This window comes from Thunnus maccoyii, chromosome 2 (assembly GCF_910596095.1).
Source record: "Thunnus maccoyii chromosome 2, fThuMac1.1, whole genome shotgun sequence".
In the NCBI taxonomy this organism is placed as follows: Eukaryota; Metazoa; Chordata; class Actinopteri; order Scombriformes; family Scombridae; genus Thunnus; species Thunnus maccoyii.
The window spans coordinates 33,749,753-33,764,258 of record NC_056534.1 but is presented as its reverse complement, the minus strand read 5'-3'; the positions used below and the strand labels follow the sequence as shown (position 1 = coordinate 33,764,258).

General features: G+C 40.0%; 1 protein-coding gene across 1 annotated transcript; it reads left to right on the top strand.

Moving 5' to 3' along the window:
• Positions 1-280: 280 nt before the first annotated feature.
• Positions 281-8,485, top strand: adra2a (adrenoceptor alpha 2A). The gene is made up of 3 exons (XM_042424023.1): positions 281-1,459; positions 5,233-5,674; positions 5,831-8,485. The coding sequence occupies exon 3, from the start codon at positions 6,038-6,040 to the stop codon at positions 7,304-7,306; it is 1,269 nt and encodes a 422-aa protein (XP_042279957.1). The 5' UTR covers positions 281-1,459; positions 5,233-5,674; positions 5,831-6,037; the 3' UTR covers positions 7,307-8,485.
• Positions 8,486-14,506: the final 6,021 nt, after the last annotated feature.

Below are 14,506 nucleotides of genomic sequence, written 5' to 3'. Positions count from 1 at the left end.
AAATAAGACAATCTTTAAAATCCTAACAGCTGAGTTTGGTATATTAGTATCATTTAAGATGCGAAGCTTCTGTCTCAACCCGGAGAGAACAGGCTGCACTGGTTTCCATTCATTCAAAAATACTTTAAAAAAGAAAAGAAACTTAGAATAGGGGAAATGTGCTTAGAGTAATATGACACTAAAGAGGTATAAAAATCATTATGCAGTTACCAAACCCTCATCATTGCTAAAATTTCAAAGGGGACTTGAACTGTTGTGATGAAGGTCTTCTTGATGTGTGAAATATCTGTGTGAGTATCTGAATTATATCCTTGATGTCTTTATGTAACCCATCAGTGACAAAAACCTGCAAAACAGATGAAAACGTGAAGAAACATCTTCCTGTGTAACCTGCTGAGCTGACTTGTTTCTGTCCTGTTAGAGCTGAACCTGTTCTCTTCTACAGCAGCTCTTAAACTCAAGTGAAAATGTACACATCGTTTTGATTATTTGTCCTCCTGTTCAGTTACTCAGTTATTCAGAGAATCAACCTGCACATACAGTATGCAATACATGATATGTAATCAAAGATGGTATAAAAGGTACATATATTAAATCAATATGTTTCCTTTCAGCGCTGTGTGGCTGCTCCAGTGCAACACCGCCCCCTGCTGGTCAATTAAAGGTTTTATATTATTGGAAGGAAGAAGCTGTAATTCTGTAATACTGGAGCGTCAATACACTCATTCAAAGTCATAATCGTATAAATCAGCCCTGTCTGTTGGGAGAATAATATGAGACTCTCATATCGTATGTTTAGTTTTATCTGTATGGTGCTGATACGGAGCAGTTTTCCTCCTTTTAGTCTTCTTCTGCATCACTAAAGGGACTCCAAGACAAAAAAAAAGTAGTTGTAAGAAAACCCTGAGCCGACTGATGTCCAAGTTGTCATCCCTCTGTAAACATAATCCCCAGCTCACGTCCCGCTGCAGGCTGAAGCTGGTGGGCTCTTAGAGGAGACGACAGGTGTCACTGTATCATTGCGCTTTGTCTGCGCCCTCATGCGTCAACAAGCGCCACGACAAAACCACTGTTTACCCCAAAACAGTCAGTCCAGTGTCAGTGCGGCTGCTGTTATGTCGCCAGCCTGGACAGACGGGATTATCAGGCTGATATGAGCTCTGTGCCGCTTTGAATATTCAAACACTTCCACCTAAAAGCCCTTTGCACGTTTCACAGAGTCGTCTCGACTTCAGCTGGTTGTTATTAAAGTGCAGGAACGAACATTAGCATCGAAAATGATGCGTTATAGTTTCTGCAAAGTGTAAATTTATGTCAGTTAACCCCCTTTATGAAAGTCCATACCGCCATGTCCTGCTCAGTAGGGGAGAGCAGGTTCAGATGAAACATCATCTTCCTCACAAACGGTGTCACCGTGTGACGTCAGCCCTGTCATGCTCAGGTGCATGTCCAAAGACAAGTGAGTCCTTGAGATCCTGGTTTGTTTTTGCAACCACACTTTAATTATTTGGACATAAGGTATATATAAAAAAAGACATTAGAAGTATAAATGTTAAAGTAAATGTTAATTCATTATTAATTTATTATTGTAAACTTAATTATTCATATATGTTGATTTATATGGTTGCTTGAAGATAAATGTGCACTGACTGAAGAGACTGGAGTGTTTGCTGGCAATTGATTGGAGTTAATTAAATTGAAGTATAATTGAATGCTGTCCTCATTTCCTTATAATAACCTTCTGTATGTACCAAACAGCAATTTTTTTTGGAAGTTACAGACCTTTAAAATATACTGTTACCAAATAGAGATAGAAATAGAAGCAGAAATTGCATTCAGTAACTTAAAAAAGTGAAATTGAATTTTATAAGAAAGATACATAATCAAGGTCAGACAGACAAGAAAAAGAAAAAGGAAAGTGTGGTTATGTTCAGCTTATATAAATGCTGCTCTTCAACTATTCAATTTGCTTTGAATTATTTAAAAAAAAAAAAAAATTATAATAAGTGCATCAATTTGGATCAGACTGGAATTGTAAAGACTTTAAAACTGGTCTGTTTGAGTATTGATCCTTTTCTTCAGATTTGCAAATTAAAGGAAATTATTGATCCACAGACAGAGACAGCTGAGAGTTTCTATCCCAGCACCATAAACACGTAGTGTAAAGACCAGCAAGTCACCTTTAAATTCAGGAAATGTGTGATGTAGGAAGAGACAGGAACAAAATGTGTGTAAAGCTGCTGTCACTTTACATTTCTGTCGTGTGAATATTCGCTCTGTTTCCCAATCACCTCTCCTGAAGCCTGTCTGACGGAAAAAATTCCAGCATGTGTTTACTGTTTTGGTGTGATGTCCAGCCGGCTTCACAGGTCAAAGTTCACTGTTACTCAACTTTGACCGGGACGGATGTGCTCGGTCAGCCAACAGAAACACTGCTGCACAGTGTTTGGAAATAGTGAAATTATTATTCTCCTGTGCTTCATCACCATTTGTAGAACATTAACACACTACCAGACTACTCATTCTTAGATATTGTTAACAGTTTGTCACCAATATAATCGATATTTATTCATTAGCCACATCAGAAACGTGACACCACGTCCTTTCTAGGAGCCCGGTGCAGGGAAATTTCGTGGAAACGTGATCTCACCTTGTGAGTAGAAGGATTTAGGAAGCACCAATCACAGACGGGCCTTTTTTCACTGCAAACATTTTGGCTGCACAGGTGCCACTAATAACATTAAGCTGAGTTCTGTTCAAGTGCTCCAGTAAGTTGACAGAGATTTTAACTTATCGTAGCACAGGTGTAATAAATAACATGAATCACGACTTCCGTCTGGCTCACTGCTCACTGGTTCGTTAAAGCTATAAGTAACACCTGTGCTTTTCCTGCCGTGACAAATCAAATGTGAAAAAGGTCTATAGCAGGAGCCTGAAACTGAAGCAGCTAAATGGAACTCAGCCATCATGCCTTTGATTATTTACACCTGTGATTTTCCGACTGTGCCGAGTCAAAATGTGTTCTGTGAAAAAAAGCCCGATATGGATCTTCTATCCACTGGGGACGATGCTGAGTCATGTATCACATCTGACCACAGGCTGATGGTGAGGAGTGTACTCTCCCACAGTTCCTCAGGAATTTCCTCCTCTAAGTCACCCTCCCAGAGTGAATTAAAATTTACCACAAAAGTGGAGCACAGGCAACTAAACGTTTAACTGAGGGTCGAAGCCTTTGTGGTGAGCACAGGCTCGGGTTCTCGGAAAACTTCAAGAGTTTGCAAAATGAGGGTTCCCCTGATGGATGAAATCTGAAGAAATGTTGTTTATCTTTGTTGATTAAGTTGATAACCAGTGTACAGATCTGTGGGAGAGAATTAATGTGATATTGATCGTTTTCATGTCCTGTAGATTTTGCAAAGCTGATATTGGCTACAAGCTGAGGCATTTAACCTATTTGAACTTGTGTTATTTAAAAAAACTGAGCAATTTACTTAAACATTATCCAGAAGTAGTAACAATTTTTTATATTTTTATACATTTTCTTACATTCTCAGTTTTATATTACACACATTGACCTGCACACCTACATCTGATTTAATTCATATGCATCTAATACAAACATTTTGATCTGATAAACTTGATTATCAACATATTATAGTTTTAATAATCTTGTTTTTAAGAGTTGACTTACTGGGGAAATTAAATAAGGAACCAGTTCTTCACAGACATGATGTTCATATCATTTGACAGCCAAATATAATCTAGTCAAACAACACAGGACAAATGACTGCAAGTGTCAGGTGAGAATCAATATTTGTCTTGTAAAAACTGACGTCAATCATCGGTTCATTTGCAACACTGAGTTCACTAAATACACACTATGTGTTTGGATGTGTATTATGCATCTTCAGCTGTTTGTACTCGGAGATGTCAGGTGTAGCTTTAGAAATAACAGCCTGGACCTGCTTGTACATTAAAGTCACATCAAAGTTCCTCCTCACATGTTTCCTTCGGGAGACTTTATCAAATACAGGATGTGTGAACGTGTCTGCTCATGACAAAGTTTTGGGGACTCCCTCGTGTGTTGCACATGAGGTGGCTGTGAATTAAGTTGGGACAAAGTGATAAAATGCCTCTCTGGTGATATGCACGTGTGGCTCTGGTTGCTGCTAAGCAACCGAGTCTAGCAGCTGCACTGCAAAAAATGTCTGTCCCAACAGGTCGAGTAGTTTACTCTTTAAAACATAGTATCTGTTTAAAGTCTGTGAAACAAACGTGTGCAACAAGGTGATGTATTGTGTCTTATTCAGTTTGACTTTTCCAGAACAAATGAAGTCGATCCCGACACTGAAACTGTTAAATATGAAAACTGAGTCCAATGACACCAGCAGAATTGATTTTAACCTCACTTTCTATGGAGAATAAAAGGTGTAAAGAGATTTAAATAGAAATTCTCTGCATCTGTAGGCTATTTCCACCCAAACCAACCGACATTAGATCAGGCTTTGAAGTGATATAACTGATCACAATGTGAAGCACTGAAGTGTCTGGATGTCATTGGAGCGTTATGATCAAACACAACATGTGTCTTGTTTTATTTTACTCACAAACTAACTTCCTGATGAGCTTAAACGCCCCCGACTTTAACCACTTTCACATCTAAATGAAAAAACTCTGCCTTTGATTTCCTCCTCTGTACTTTTATATCTTTCACTGAATTTGATTCTGTTGTGACACATTTTTTAAATCAGATTTTATTGTTTTTATTTAATTTATTTTCCTTTTTTAAAATATTTTTAAAAATGTTCTAATGGATTTCTTTTCTTTATGTGAAGCACTTTGAATAACATCTATGTTGATCATGAAATTATCTCTCTGTTATAATGTGGTTCACTTTTATAACAAATATATCGAGTATATACTTCACATATGACCACGTTATTGACCTCTGACTCAGCCAATTTATAAAAAATATCATTAGCTCTTATGCATAGTTTATTTGATGATCATTGACCAACAAGTGGCCCCTTTCAACTGACTCCATCCTATATTTTGCAGGGCATTAAACGTGTATCATTATGATTGTGAGAAAAGCTGAGGCATGTTAAACCTATAGATACTTATTGATACTGATTTTGTGTTGTAGGCTTCATATGATCCAGTTATTTTGTCCACATGCAGCCTTGTATGTCCACGTTTTTATTTGATCTTAATTCTCATAACTTTTTGTAGTCTCCCTCCTTACTCTGCAAACTTCCAGCTGATATTAAGCTCTGCAGTGTCACATGTTGTCAGACACACATGGCTGCTGATGTGGACGCACGGTGACCCGGTGAGCGGCTCATTTTTTGCAGCGTGCGGGCTATAAAGAGAGGGAGTGGCGCACTGGTTAACACTGAGGAGAGAGACTCCACACGCAGACAGCAGCACGGCAGCGCCCGGGATAACATGATTAGCGCTTTATTAGGTCCGCTGCTGAGCACAACTAGATGCAACACAGGGATCATTGTGTGGGGAGAGAGAGGAGACACAGAGGAAAGACTTGACGCTTCATCCGCCACATGGATCTTCTTTGCTTCTTATTGATCTGCTTAAAGAAGTTACCCGCTGACAGTTTTTTAATGCCCGTGTGTCTCTGGCACTGGAGAGGTTGTGTCACTGCTTGCTGCCTCAGGTAAGATTATTTAGCACTTTATATGTTTTTTTTTTCCTGTGCTGAATTAATGCTGTAGCTAATAGTCCTAATAAAAAAATGCATGTCATAATTAACATATTAAGATTTAATAGCATTGAAAGATCTGTTTTTTTTTCTCTTGTTTCATATTTTCAGATGAACTGACAGCCTTGTAAATAAAAAAGAGCTTTAACTTGAGGAGGTAGTGCACGATGAAAGGGAAAAATCCAGGAATGCCTCAGAGGAGTGATGCAGTTCCTTCATTTCTCAGCCCTGCTGTGAGCTACTAGCTCCGTCCTTCCTGGTGGATAATATTTGTTAACCTCAAGTGAACTCAAATAGGAAGCGGGCCAATCTGCTTCGATGGAGTTTGACAACGAGACCAACCAGACTCTTTCAGGAGTGGCCTCTTACAGCGTCCGGAGCTCCCTGCCGCTCACAGTTCTGGTGGGGCTCATGATCCTGCTGACAGTATTTGGTAACGTGCTGGTGGTCATAGCTGTGTTTACAAGCCGGGCCCTGAGGGCTCCGCAGAACTTATTCTTGGTGTCTCTGGCATCAGCGGACATTTTGGTGGCTACCCTCGTCATGCCCTTCTCCTTGGCCAACGAGCTCATGGGATACTGGTACTTTGGCGAGGTGTGGTGCGAGATATATCTGGCACTTGATGTTCTTTTCTGCACCGCCTCCATCGCTCACCTCTGTGCCATCAGCTTAGACCGCTACTGGTCCATCACGCAGGCCATCGAGTACAACCTGAAGAGGACGCCGCGCCGCATCAAGTGCATCATCTTCATCGTGTGGGTCATCGCGGCCCTCATCTCCTTTCCGCCTCTAATCACCATGGAGAAAGAAAACAGTGAGGAGGAACCCGTTTGCAAGATCAACAACGACAAGTGGTACGTCATTTCCTCCTGCATCGTCTCCTTCTTCCTCCCCTGCGTCATTATGGTCCTCGTCTATGTGCGGATCTACCAGATTGCTAAAAAGAGGACGCGGGCACCACCGGGGGACAGGAAGCGCAAGGAGATGCCAAAGACGGCCACCATCGCTGCTGCCAACCAGAAGGAGAACGGCTTGGGTGCAGGTGAGGGCAAGGACCAGCTCAGCCACGAGAAGCTGAACGGCGAGCGGGACATCGAGCTGAAGGAAGGAGTGGGAGGAGAAGAGGGAACGCACGAGGAGAAAGGTGAGGTCAACGGGATGGACATTGAGGAGTCGTCCTCCTCCGATCACAAAATGAACAATCCCTGCTCGATCAAAAAGAAAGCAGCCAAGGGGAAAACCAAACTGAGCCAAATCAAACCCGGGGACAACGAGGTCCCAAAGCGGGTGCAGAGCACCAAGGGCAGCCGTTGGAAGGGCCGGCAGAACCGAGAAAAACGCTTCACATTCGTCCTGGCCGTGGTCATTGGAGTGTTTGTCATCTGCTGGTTTCCCTTTTTCTTTACATACATGCTGATGACGCTGTGCGAGTCCTGCCCCGTCCCCAACACCCTGTTCAAGTTCTTCTTCTGGTTTGGCTATTGCAACAGCGCGCTGAACCCCATCATTTACACCATCTTCAACAATGACTTTAGGAGGTCGTTCAAAAAGATACTGTGTAGGAGGGACATGAGACGATATGTATGATGGACTGCAGCTCTGTGAACATTTTTTTTTTCTTTTTTACTATAATGTACATAAATTGTAAAGTACATTGACCATTGTGCATGGATCACTGGCTTGTGAACGCTCTAGGTGTACAGTAACTGCTTGGAAAGGCTTTCCCAGGACGAGCTTTACGTGCCGCATTAGCCCGTTGATTTACTCTTTCTCACAACATCCACCACCCACAGCTTCAACACAAACCACTACCACACCGAGAGAGGTCAGAACACCAATGTGAAACCGTGTTTTTATCGTAAATGTTATTTTTATTTTTATAAATGAAACAAACACAGTGAAGTCCATGATATGTGTTGTATTTCACGACAATATGTTGTACAAAAAATGGCCTGTCTGAATATTTGTCTCTATTTTCATTGTTATGGATACAGTCTTGTGACCATTTTGTATGATATGAAGATGATGATGATGATGATGATGGTGATGACGAAGTGTGGGAAAAATGCAGGCTCTTTAAAGAATAAAACCCATTTCCTGAACTGGTCTCAAGGCTCCACAGCAAGTTTAAGCATCAGTTTTTTACGCTGACATTTGCACACACACATGTATGCGCTGGAAGACGAGGGCAGCTGTAGAGACGCATTTCAGCCTGACTTTGGTTTTAAGAATGTGAGGAGGTGTTAGGAGAGAGATCCCAAAATGTGAAGCTGTTTTTTACCAGTGATCCATGTGACGGTGTGAAAATTGTGGGACCAGGAGCGCAAACCCATATGAGTTCCTCTTTATGTTATGAATCGGAGACCAGACCCAGCCCTTCAGCTGTACTCAAACAGAAAAGCGCAAATTCACCGGTCTGTTGAATCTGACCTTTGCAAGAGATTAACAAGGATCTTAGCTCTTAATGAGCCTGAATGGAATATGTGCAAATGTTCTTCAGTCCTTCGGATTAATCGTGATTGGGATTATGGAGGTCCTTTGTCTGAGATGATATCAGATTCCTCAAATTAAATTACATTTTTAAATCTTTTTTTCCAGCAAGTGTGTGTTTGCTATGGGCTACAGAGTCAGTTTATGAACCAACTGTGGATGATGAATACAGATGTAATGTGAAGCACTGGAAGTGGAGAAGTAACGGTTCATTTGCCGTTTTGTGTTACCACAGTATGCGTCATTAAGTAAAGACATGGAGCTTGTCAAACCAGAACCTGACTGACTGGTCTCTCTGTACTTACTCTGCTCCCTCTATGGAGTGTAGAGGAATGGGTGAATAAAACAAAAGAGCAACTATCATCTGTGCAGTGAATATAGAGAATACAGTTTTTTCCCAGCGGAGGGAGTGTAAGTAAATGCATTCCTTTTGACAGTCAGGGAGGCATGTGAATGGCATCATCCACTGAAAGCTAAATGGTCCTTCTGGAAGTTTCTTCTGACAGTATATCTATCGCCTTGCCCAGCAGAGCCTGGTGTGTGTTTGTATTCAGCTGGCGGAGTGTGTCCCTGCACGTTTACAAAATGTGTGAGTCTGTGAGAAAGAGCAAGAGTGCGTGTGAGAATGTGCATGCATGTTTGCAGCACATGTAAACACACGGGGTGAGTTCCCGCCGGACAGACAAGTTTGCAGTCGTGCTGATGTTCCACAATCAATTTGGATGAGAATGGAAATTCTGGGGGATGTTGCTGTGAAACAAAAAAAAAAAAAAACACAGAAAATACAAATGTAAGGAGCCAGTTTCAACAGAGACAATGTCTGATTAATGTTCAGTTGTGAAATATACACACCCAAAAAAGAAAATTTAACAACTTGAACCGTACATGCAGGATATATTTAGGAGTAAAAACCTTTAAATGCAGTATATTCTCATACTGACACAGCTGCCATTTTTTTTAGTTAAAGGACAGGGTCACATTTATGTAACTATCACAATGCAATACTCACATGCCCTTATTTACGGTACTTAGAAAGAGTTATTGGTTGCTGTAATCATTCCTCCTCTCTATATTTGCTGTGAAAAGATCCCTTCTTAGTGTGACTCTAATGTAAGAGACTGATACAAAATCGTCAGTTCATGCTGTGCAAAATGCTTATAGCAAGACTATATAACTTTTGAAATAAATAATAACACATTCTTCCTCTTACAAATCAAATGTTGAATTCATAAGCAATAAAATGCACTTTTCTTCAGTTCCACGCACTGAAGGGTTTTGCTGCTACAGCCTGACCTGGTCTGGTATGACCAATAGTTTTTGGTGGCTAATCTATCTACTAAAGGAAGGAATCTCTGTCTGTGTGTATGTATGTATGTCCTTTGCGTATCTCTTGAACCGTTCAACCGATCAACTCCACACTTGGTGTGTGCATTGCCGGGAACAAAGGGAATGCAGTATCAAATTTGGTGCAATTGGGACACATGGCACAAATAATATTAATAAACTTAATCTTTGAATAATCAAGTGATCAGCGGGCGGGGCCTCTGGGCTCTTTTTTTAGTTTAAAGATCTTTATTTCAACTACATGTCATGGTCAGAGCTGTACAACCCTGCCATGAGAGACACGAGGGGACGACATCTCTCTTCATTTGACAACATTAAAAGTTAGCCTTTGTTGTTAGTTTCCTGACTCATTTTTAAAAAAAAGAGAAAAGAGAGAGAGAGGGCAAGCAAGCAAGCAACAGAGAGACCGGCTGGAAAGTTTTCTCTGAAAGAGAGAGCCTGTGAATGACAGAAATACAACGTTATTTTCTGATTGTTTCACGGCGGTCATGTTCTAAAGCACAAATAAACAACCATCAAACACACAACAAGTGATTTATTGTGGAGACAGGCGCTCTTTTGGTGCAATTTGGACACGTGATATTAAAATTGCAATACATGACATTCACCCACTAGATGTTGCACTATAGCATCAACATCTTGGACCAAAACAACATTTGTTTGAAAAAAAAAGCTGATGACTCACGAAACTCAGATCAAACTGTCAAACTAGACAGTGCTGATCAAACATGAATTCTGTTACTGCATTGCCTATTTCTCACCTCAAATGTTTTCACAAATATATTTTAGTGTACTGTTTAGCTGTAATTTTAGAAAGTTTGTGACGCGGCCACCATCTTGGAAATGGATGTTGAGGACATGGAGGGACTCACATGCACTAACATGCACGGTCACATATATTAACATGCATGCACGGCTGGACCGGCTACCAAAACAAAGAACAAAGGAGCTTGGGTAATAACACACACAGAGGGAGTGTGACTTCATTCACTGCTCAGGTCGCCATTAGTCCACTATATCTTTACCTAGCAAACAGTTGTTTGTTGACATCCAGTGAAGCTCAATGTCATTTATTGGACCTTTAATAAGCTTTGAATTAAAAAAGCAAACAGCAAGCTGCTCAGCTCCATATCTGAGTGCAGCAGGGGCTGTTTGATATGAACGCCATCACATCACAGCGCGACAGGGCTTCTGGGCTCTGACTTGCTCAGTTAAACTGCCCGAGAGGAAAGAATGAGCACACACAGGAGAAAAAAACAGATGTGGAGGCAGTAAAACTAGCCAATAGGAGTGCAGACATGTTTGATTGGCAGTAGAATCAACCAATGAAGGGCCATAAAGTGCTTCTACGGTTTGTCAATTGATACATATATATGTGTTTCTTGAGAAATAAACAATCGGCCTGTAACAAACAGGCATGTTTTGAACGGGCACTGCACTAGTAGTCTGCTAACGTCAGTTCATCAATCCCCTTCCTTGCTTGCAAAACAATGTCCACTTATTGCAGTTATAATTAGGTAGGTTTTTGTGTAATGTTTTCCCCCAGTCAGCTGTTACTACATGAAATAAAATATGATGGCTGGATTGGATGCGTCATAAGAGTACCTCCAGTTTTCCAGCTGCTAACTGGCTTAAGAGTTAAAAGATCGGTCGGTGACTTATCAGAAATCAGATGATGACAGATTATACTGCAGTGTGAGTGATGCACGTGCTTAAGGACTTGACTTTTTAAGTTTGAAAACTTTTTGAGTGTCCCTGTTGTACCGGAAAGGAGCTCTGTCTGCACACTGAAACTAAGACACAGATTAAAAAGAAACTCCCACATTTCTTTAAAGATGGTCATGTCTGTCAAAAGTGCAGGAGTTGAGAGAGAATCATCAATGAGACTGATTAATGATCTAATGAGACTCTAATGAGAAGTGAAAAAGTACAAGACACTTTGATGTAGAGAGGAGGGAAATTAGTGTATTACTGTATCAGTTGGTTTGTAATTATTACATCATTTTAGTTATTAACATCAGCACTAGAACTCCTTTAATACTTTTAATACTGCATTAAAGGATGAAAAGTTGTGATGGTAATTGTGAGAAAAAATAAATGTTTGTTGAAGCTGTTGCCACAAAATATAGTCAACTTTGTTTTCAAGATTGCGTATAGTGAGCTCTGCCTTTGTGTATCACCAGGCTTTGATAGCCCTCACAGATATTCTGCAATTTCTTACAACACACGAGTTAACCACATCCTGAAAGATGACCTCAAAGTTTGGTGAGAAGTTTGGAAGATATGGTGTGTGTGTATGTGTGTGTTCAAAACAAATTACTTTTTAAAAGAGAAGAGAGACTGAATAAACCAGGATTATGGAATGAAAATACAGGGATTAGTAAATGAAATGCGTCTTGATCCTTTATTTTTTTAGCACACCTTAGTCTCCATTCACTCCTAATCCATGTGCTTCATGTTTTATTTGTCAGAATAAGTGCAAGAAGAGAATTTGTTTTTCCTTGAACAACAGTGATCACTGAAAACTTTTATACCAGCCTGAATATGTAAACTGCACCAGTGCTGTGAAAGAACGAGTGTTAACAGATGACAGTGACAACAGATCTGAAGTTCACCCATAAAATGTCAACCAACCAGAATGCACCTGAGACTTTTCTCTTTTAATGTCGCCACTGCAGAAAGTTGTGTTGTATTGAGCGGTAATGTACTGTACTGTTAATCTGACATGTATTGCCTCTACGGAAGTTAATTACTGCCCTGCTCACAGCATCTGTGCTGCAGCAGAACACATTTAACTGTGGAAAAGCTTCCTAAGTGATTGGCAATGATGTGGACTGAATCATGAATTAGCTGCTCCATGATTGTCCACTCAAATATCAGTTTGTTTTTGTTCTGTGTTCACTGAAAAGTGGTGGATACCCTTTTAATAGAAATGCAGGTTTTTTTTTTAATTTTTAAAATATTTTTCCATTAGTTTTTAGACGTTAGCTCATGAAGTTTGAGAACAGCTTTCACTTTGAATGAAAGTTGCTAACATGTAGTCATTTGGAACGTTTGAACTGTGATGAATATAGTAGAAATACAGGGTTTGTTTTATCATTTGTTGTTGTTTTTTATTATTGTTCAGTGCTCTTGTATGATTTGATTAAATTTTTTATTGGTTCTTAAATGAAACAACTACACCATATCGTTGTTGCTTCATAGCAGAGACACCATCAGTAATATTGATAAAGGAGCTGAAAGGATTAGTTGATAAACTGCTCATATTTTCATAATCAATTAATTGCTTGAGTAATTTTTGCTTGAAAAAAATTACATTTGCTATTTACTATGTCACTGACTATTCATACCTAACTTTTCATGTATTTTTTCCTTTCTTGGTAAAATTGGTCATTCAAAATGTTGACTGATGATGATGATGATGATGATGATAATGACATACAAGGTCAAAATTATGACGTTAAGTCAAAGCTAAAATTAAGTCAAGATTTGCAACGCTATTGTCTCAGAATTATGAGATATAAAGTCCAAATTATGACTTACTCAAATTTTTTGACTTAACCGTGAGTATTTTTATTTTCATCATGCTTCAAAATGTTTCATCTTTGTTTTCTTTTCCTGGCAGAAATTAGCTTTCATAAGCATCAGACAACTATAGAGCCATTGTCTGTGAATCGTCAATCAGCCAAGAGAAGAGTTATCTGGCTTTCTTTTCCATAATTTTACAAGTAAAACAGTGTAGTTTGAACTGAACTCTCTCAGCCTTTTGAATCCTCTTCTTTCCAAAAATGTGTATCAGTATCTTCCAGTCTGAGTACATTTTAAAAGAGATACCTTTAACTTAAACTAAGTAAATTCCAAACTAAATGATTTTACATGTACAAAGCTATAATCCTTTTTAATTAACAAAAGAAGACATTTGCTGGTTCCAGCTTGTGTTAGCTAATGCTGGTAAACTTAAGACAGATATCGATATGTGAGTGACATTAACCGTGTCAGTTTGCTGACGTGCCGACTGATCTACTTGTTATTCTGCACGTATGGCTACAGTGGCAAAGTTTACATAGATTAGCATTTACTTCAGCCAAAGCTAACATGACGCTTCTTATTTGTTATTCAAATAAAATGTGTATTTTCCAAAATTACACTCTTCTCCACAAACAGGTTTTCCTGACTAAACTGCTGCAGAGGGATAGTTGCATGGGGAGGGGTAAATAGACAATAGATCTAACTTTGGAAGATAGTCTTTTATGACCCCCATCGCCCACGCTGGCGTCTCTTTCAATGCACATATAAGCAGGTTAGAACGGTTTTGAGACAGACTTAGAAAAAGTGAATCTATCCGTTAACATTGTAAAGCGGGACAGGGTTTGTCAGTAGACATTCATTGATAAAATATGTGTATGTTTGCCTCGTCTTTGCCTCTCTGTCTGTCTGCCGCTCGCTACCTCACACATCAACAAACAGCAGTGATATCATTAGGCGGATGTGCTTGCTGACAGCCTATTGGAAGAGGCCAGCTGTTGAAGTCAGCAGACCCCTCTTCCACACACACACACATACACACACATACACTTAGCCTCTGGGAATTGGGGCATGGATCATCAAGTTAGAGCACACATCCGTCTCCGAAAGGCTAAGCATGGTGGCTAAGTGCAGCTACCACTCAAAGAGACAGGGACAAAATGTCAGCAGGCGTAAAAATCTTACAGGACCGATGATCATTTGTAGTTGAGTATGTGGGCGTCGGGGGGCTGAAGTTGCATTTGCACTTCATGGCCTCAAATTTGAAATCAGTCTGTGTATGTTTGTGTGTGTGTGTGTGTGTGTATAGGGGGGCATGTTTTCCTATGTGGATGTGGGAGGAGGGGCGTGTCTGTGTCTGCCTTGTGCACGGGTACTGTAGGTGTCTGGGGTCAGAAGGTCATGATGATGATGAATGTTAAGTGAGGC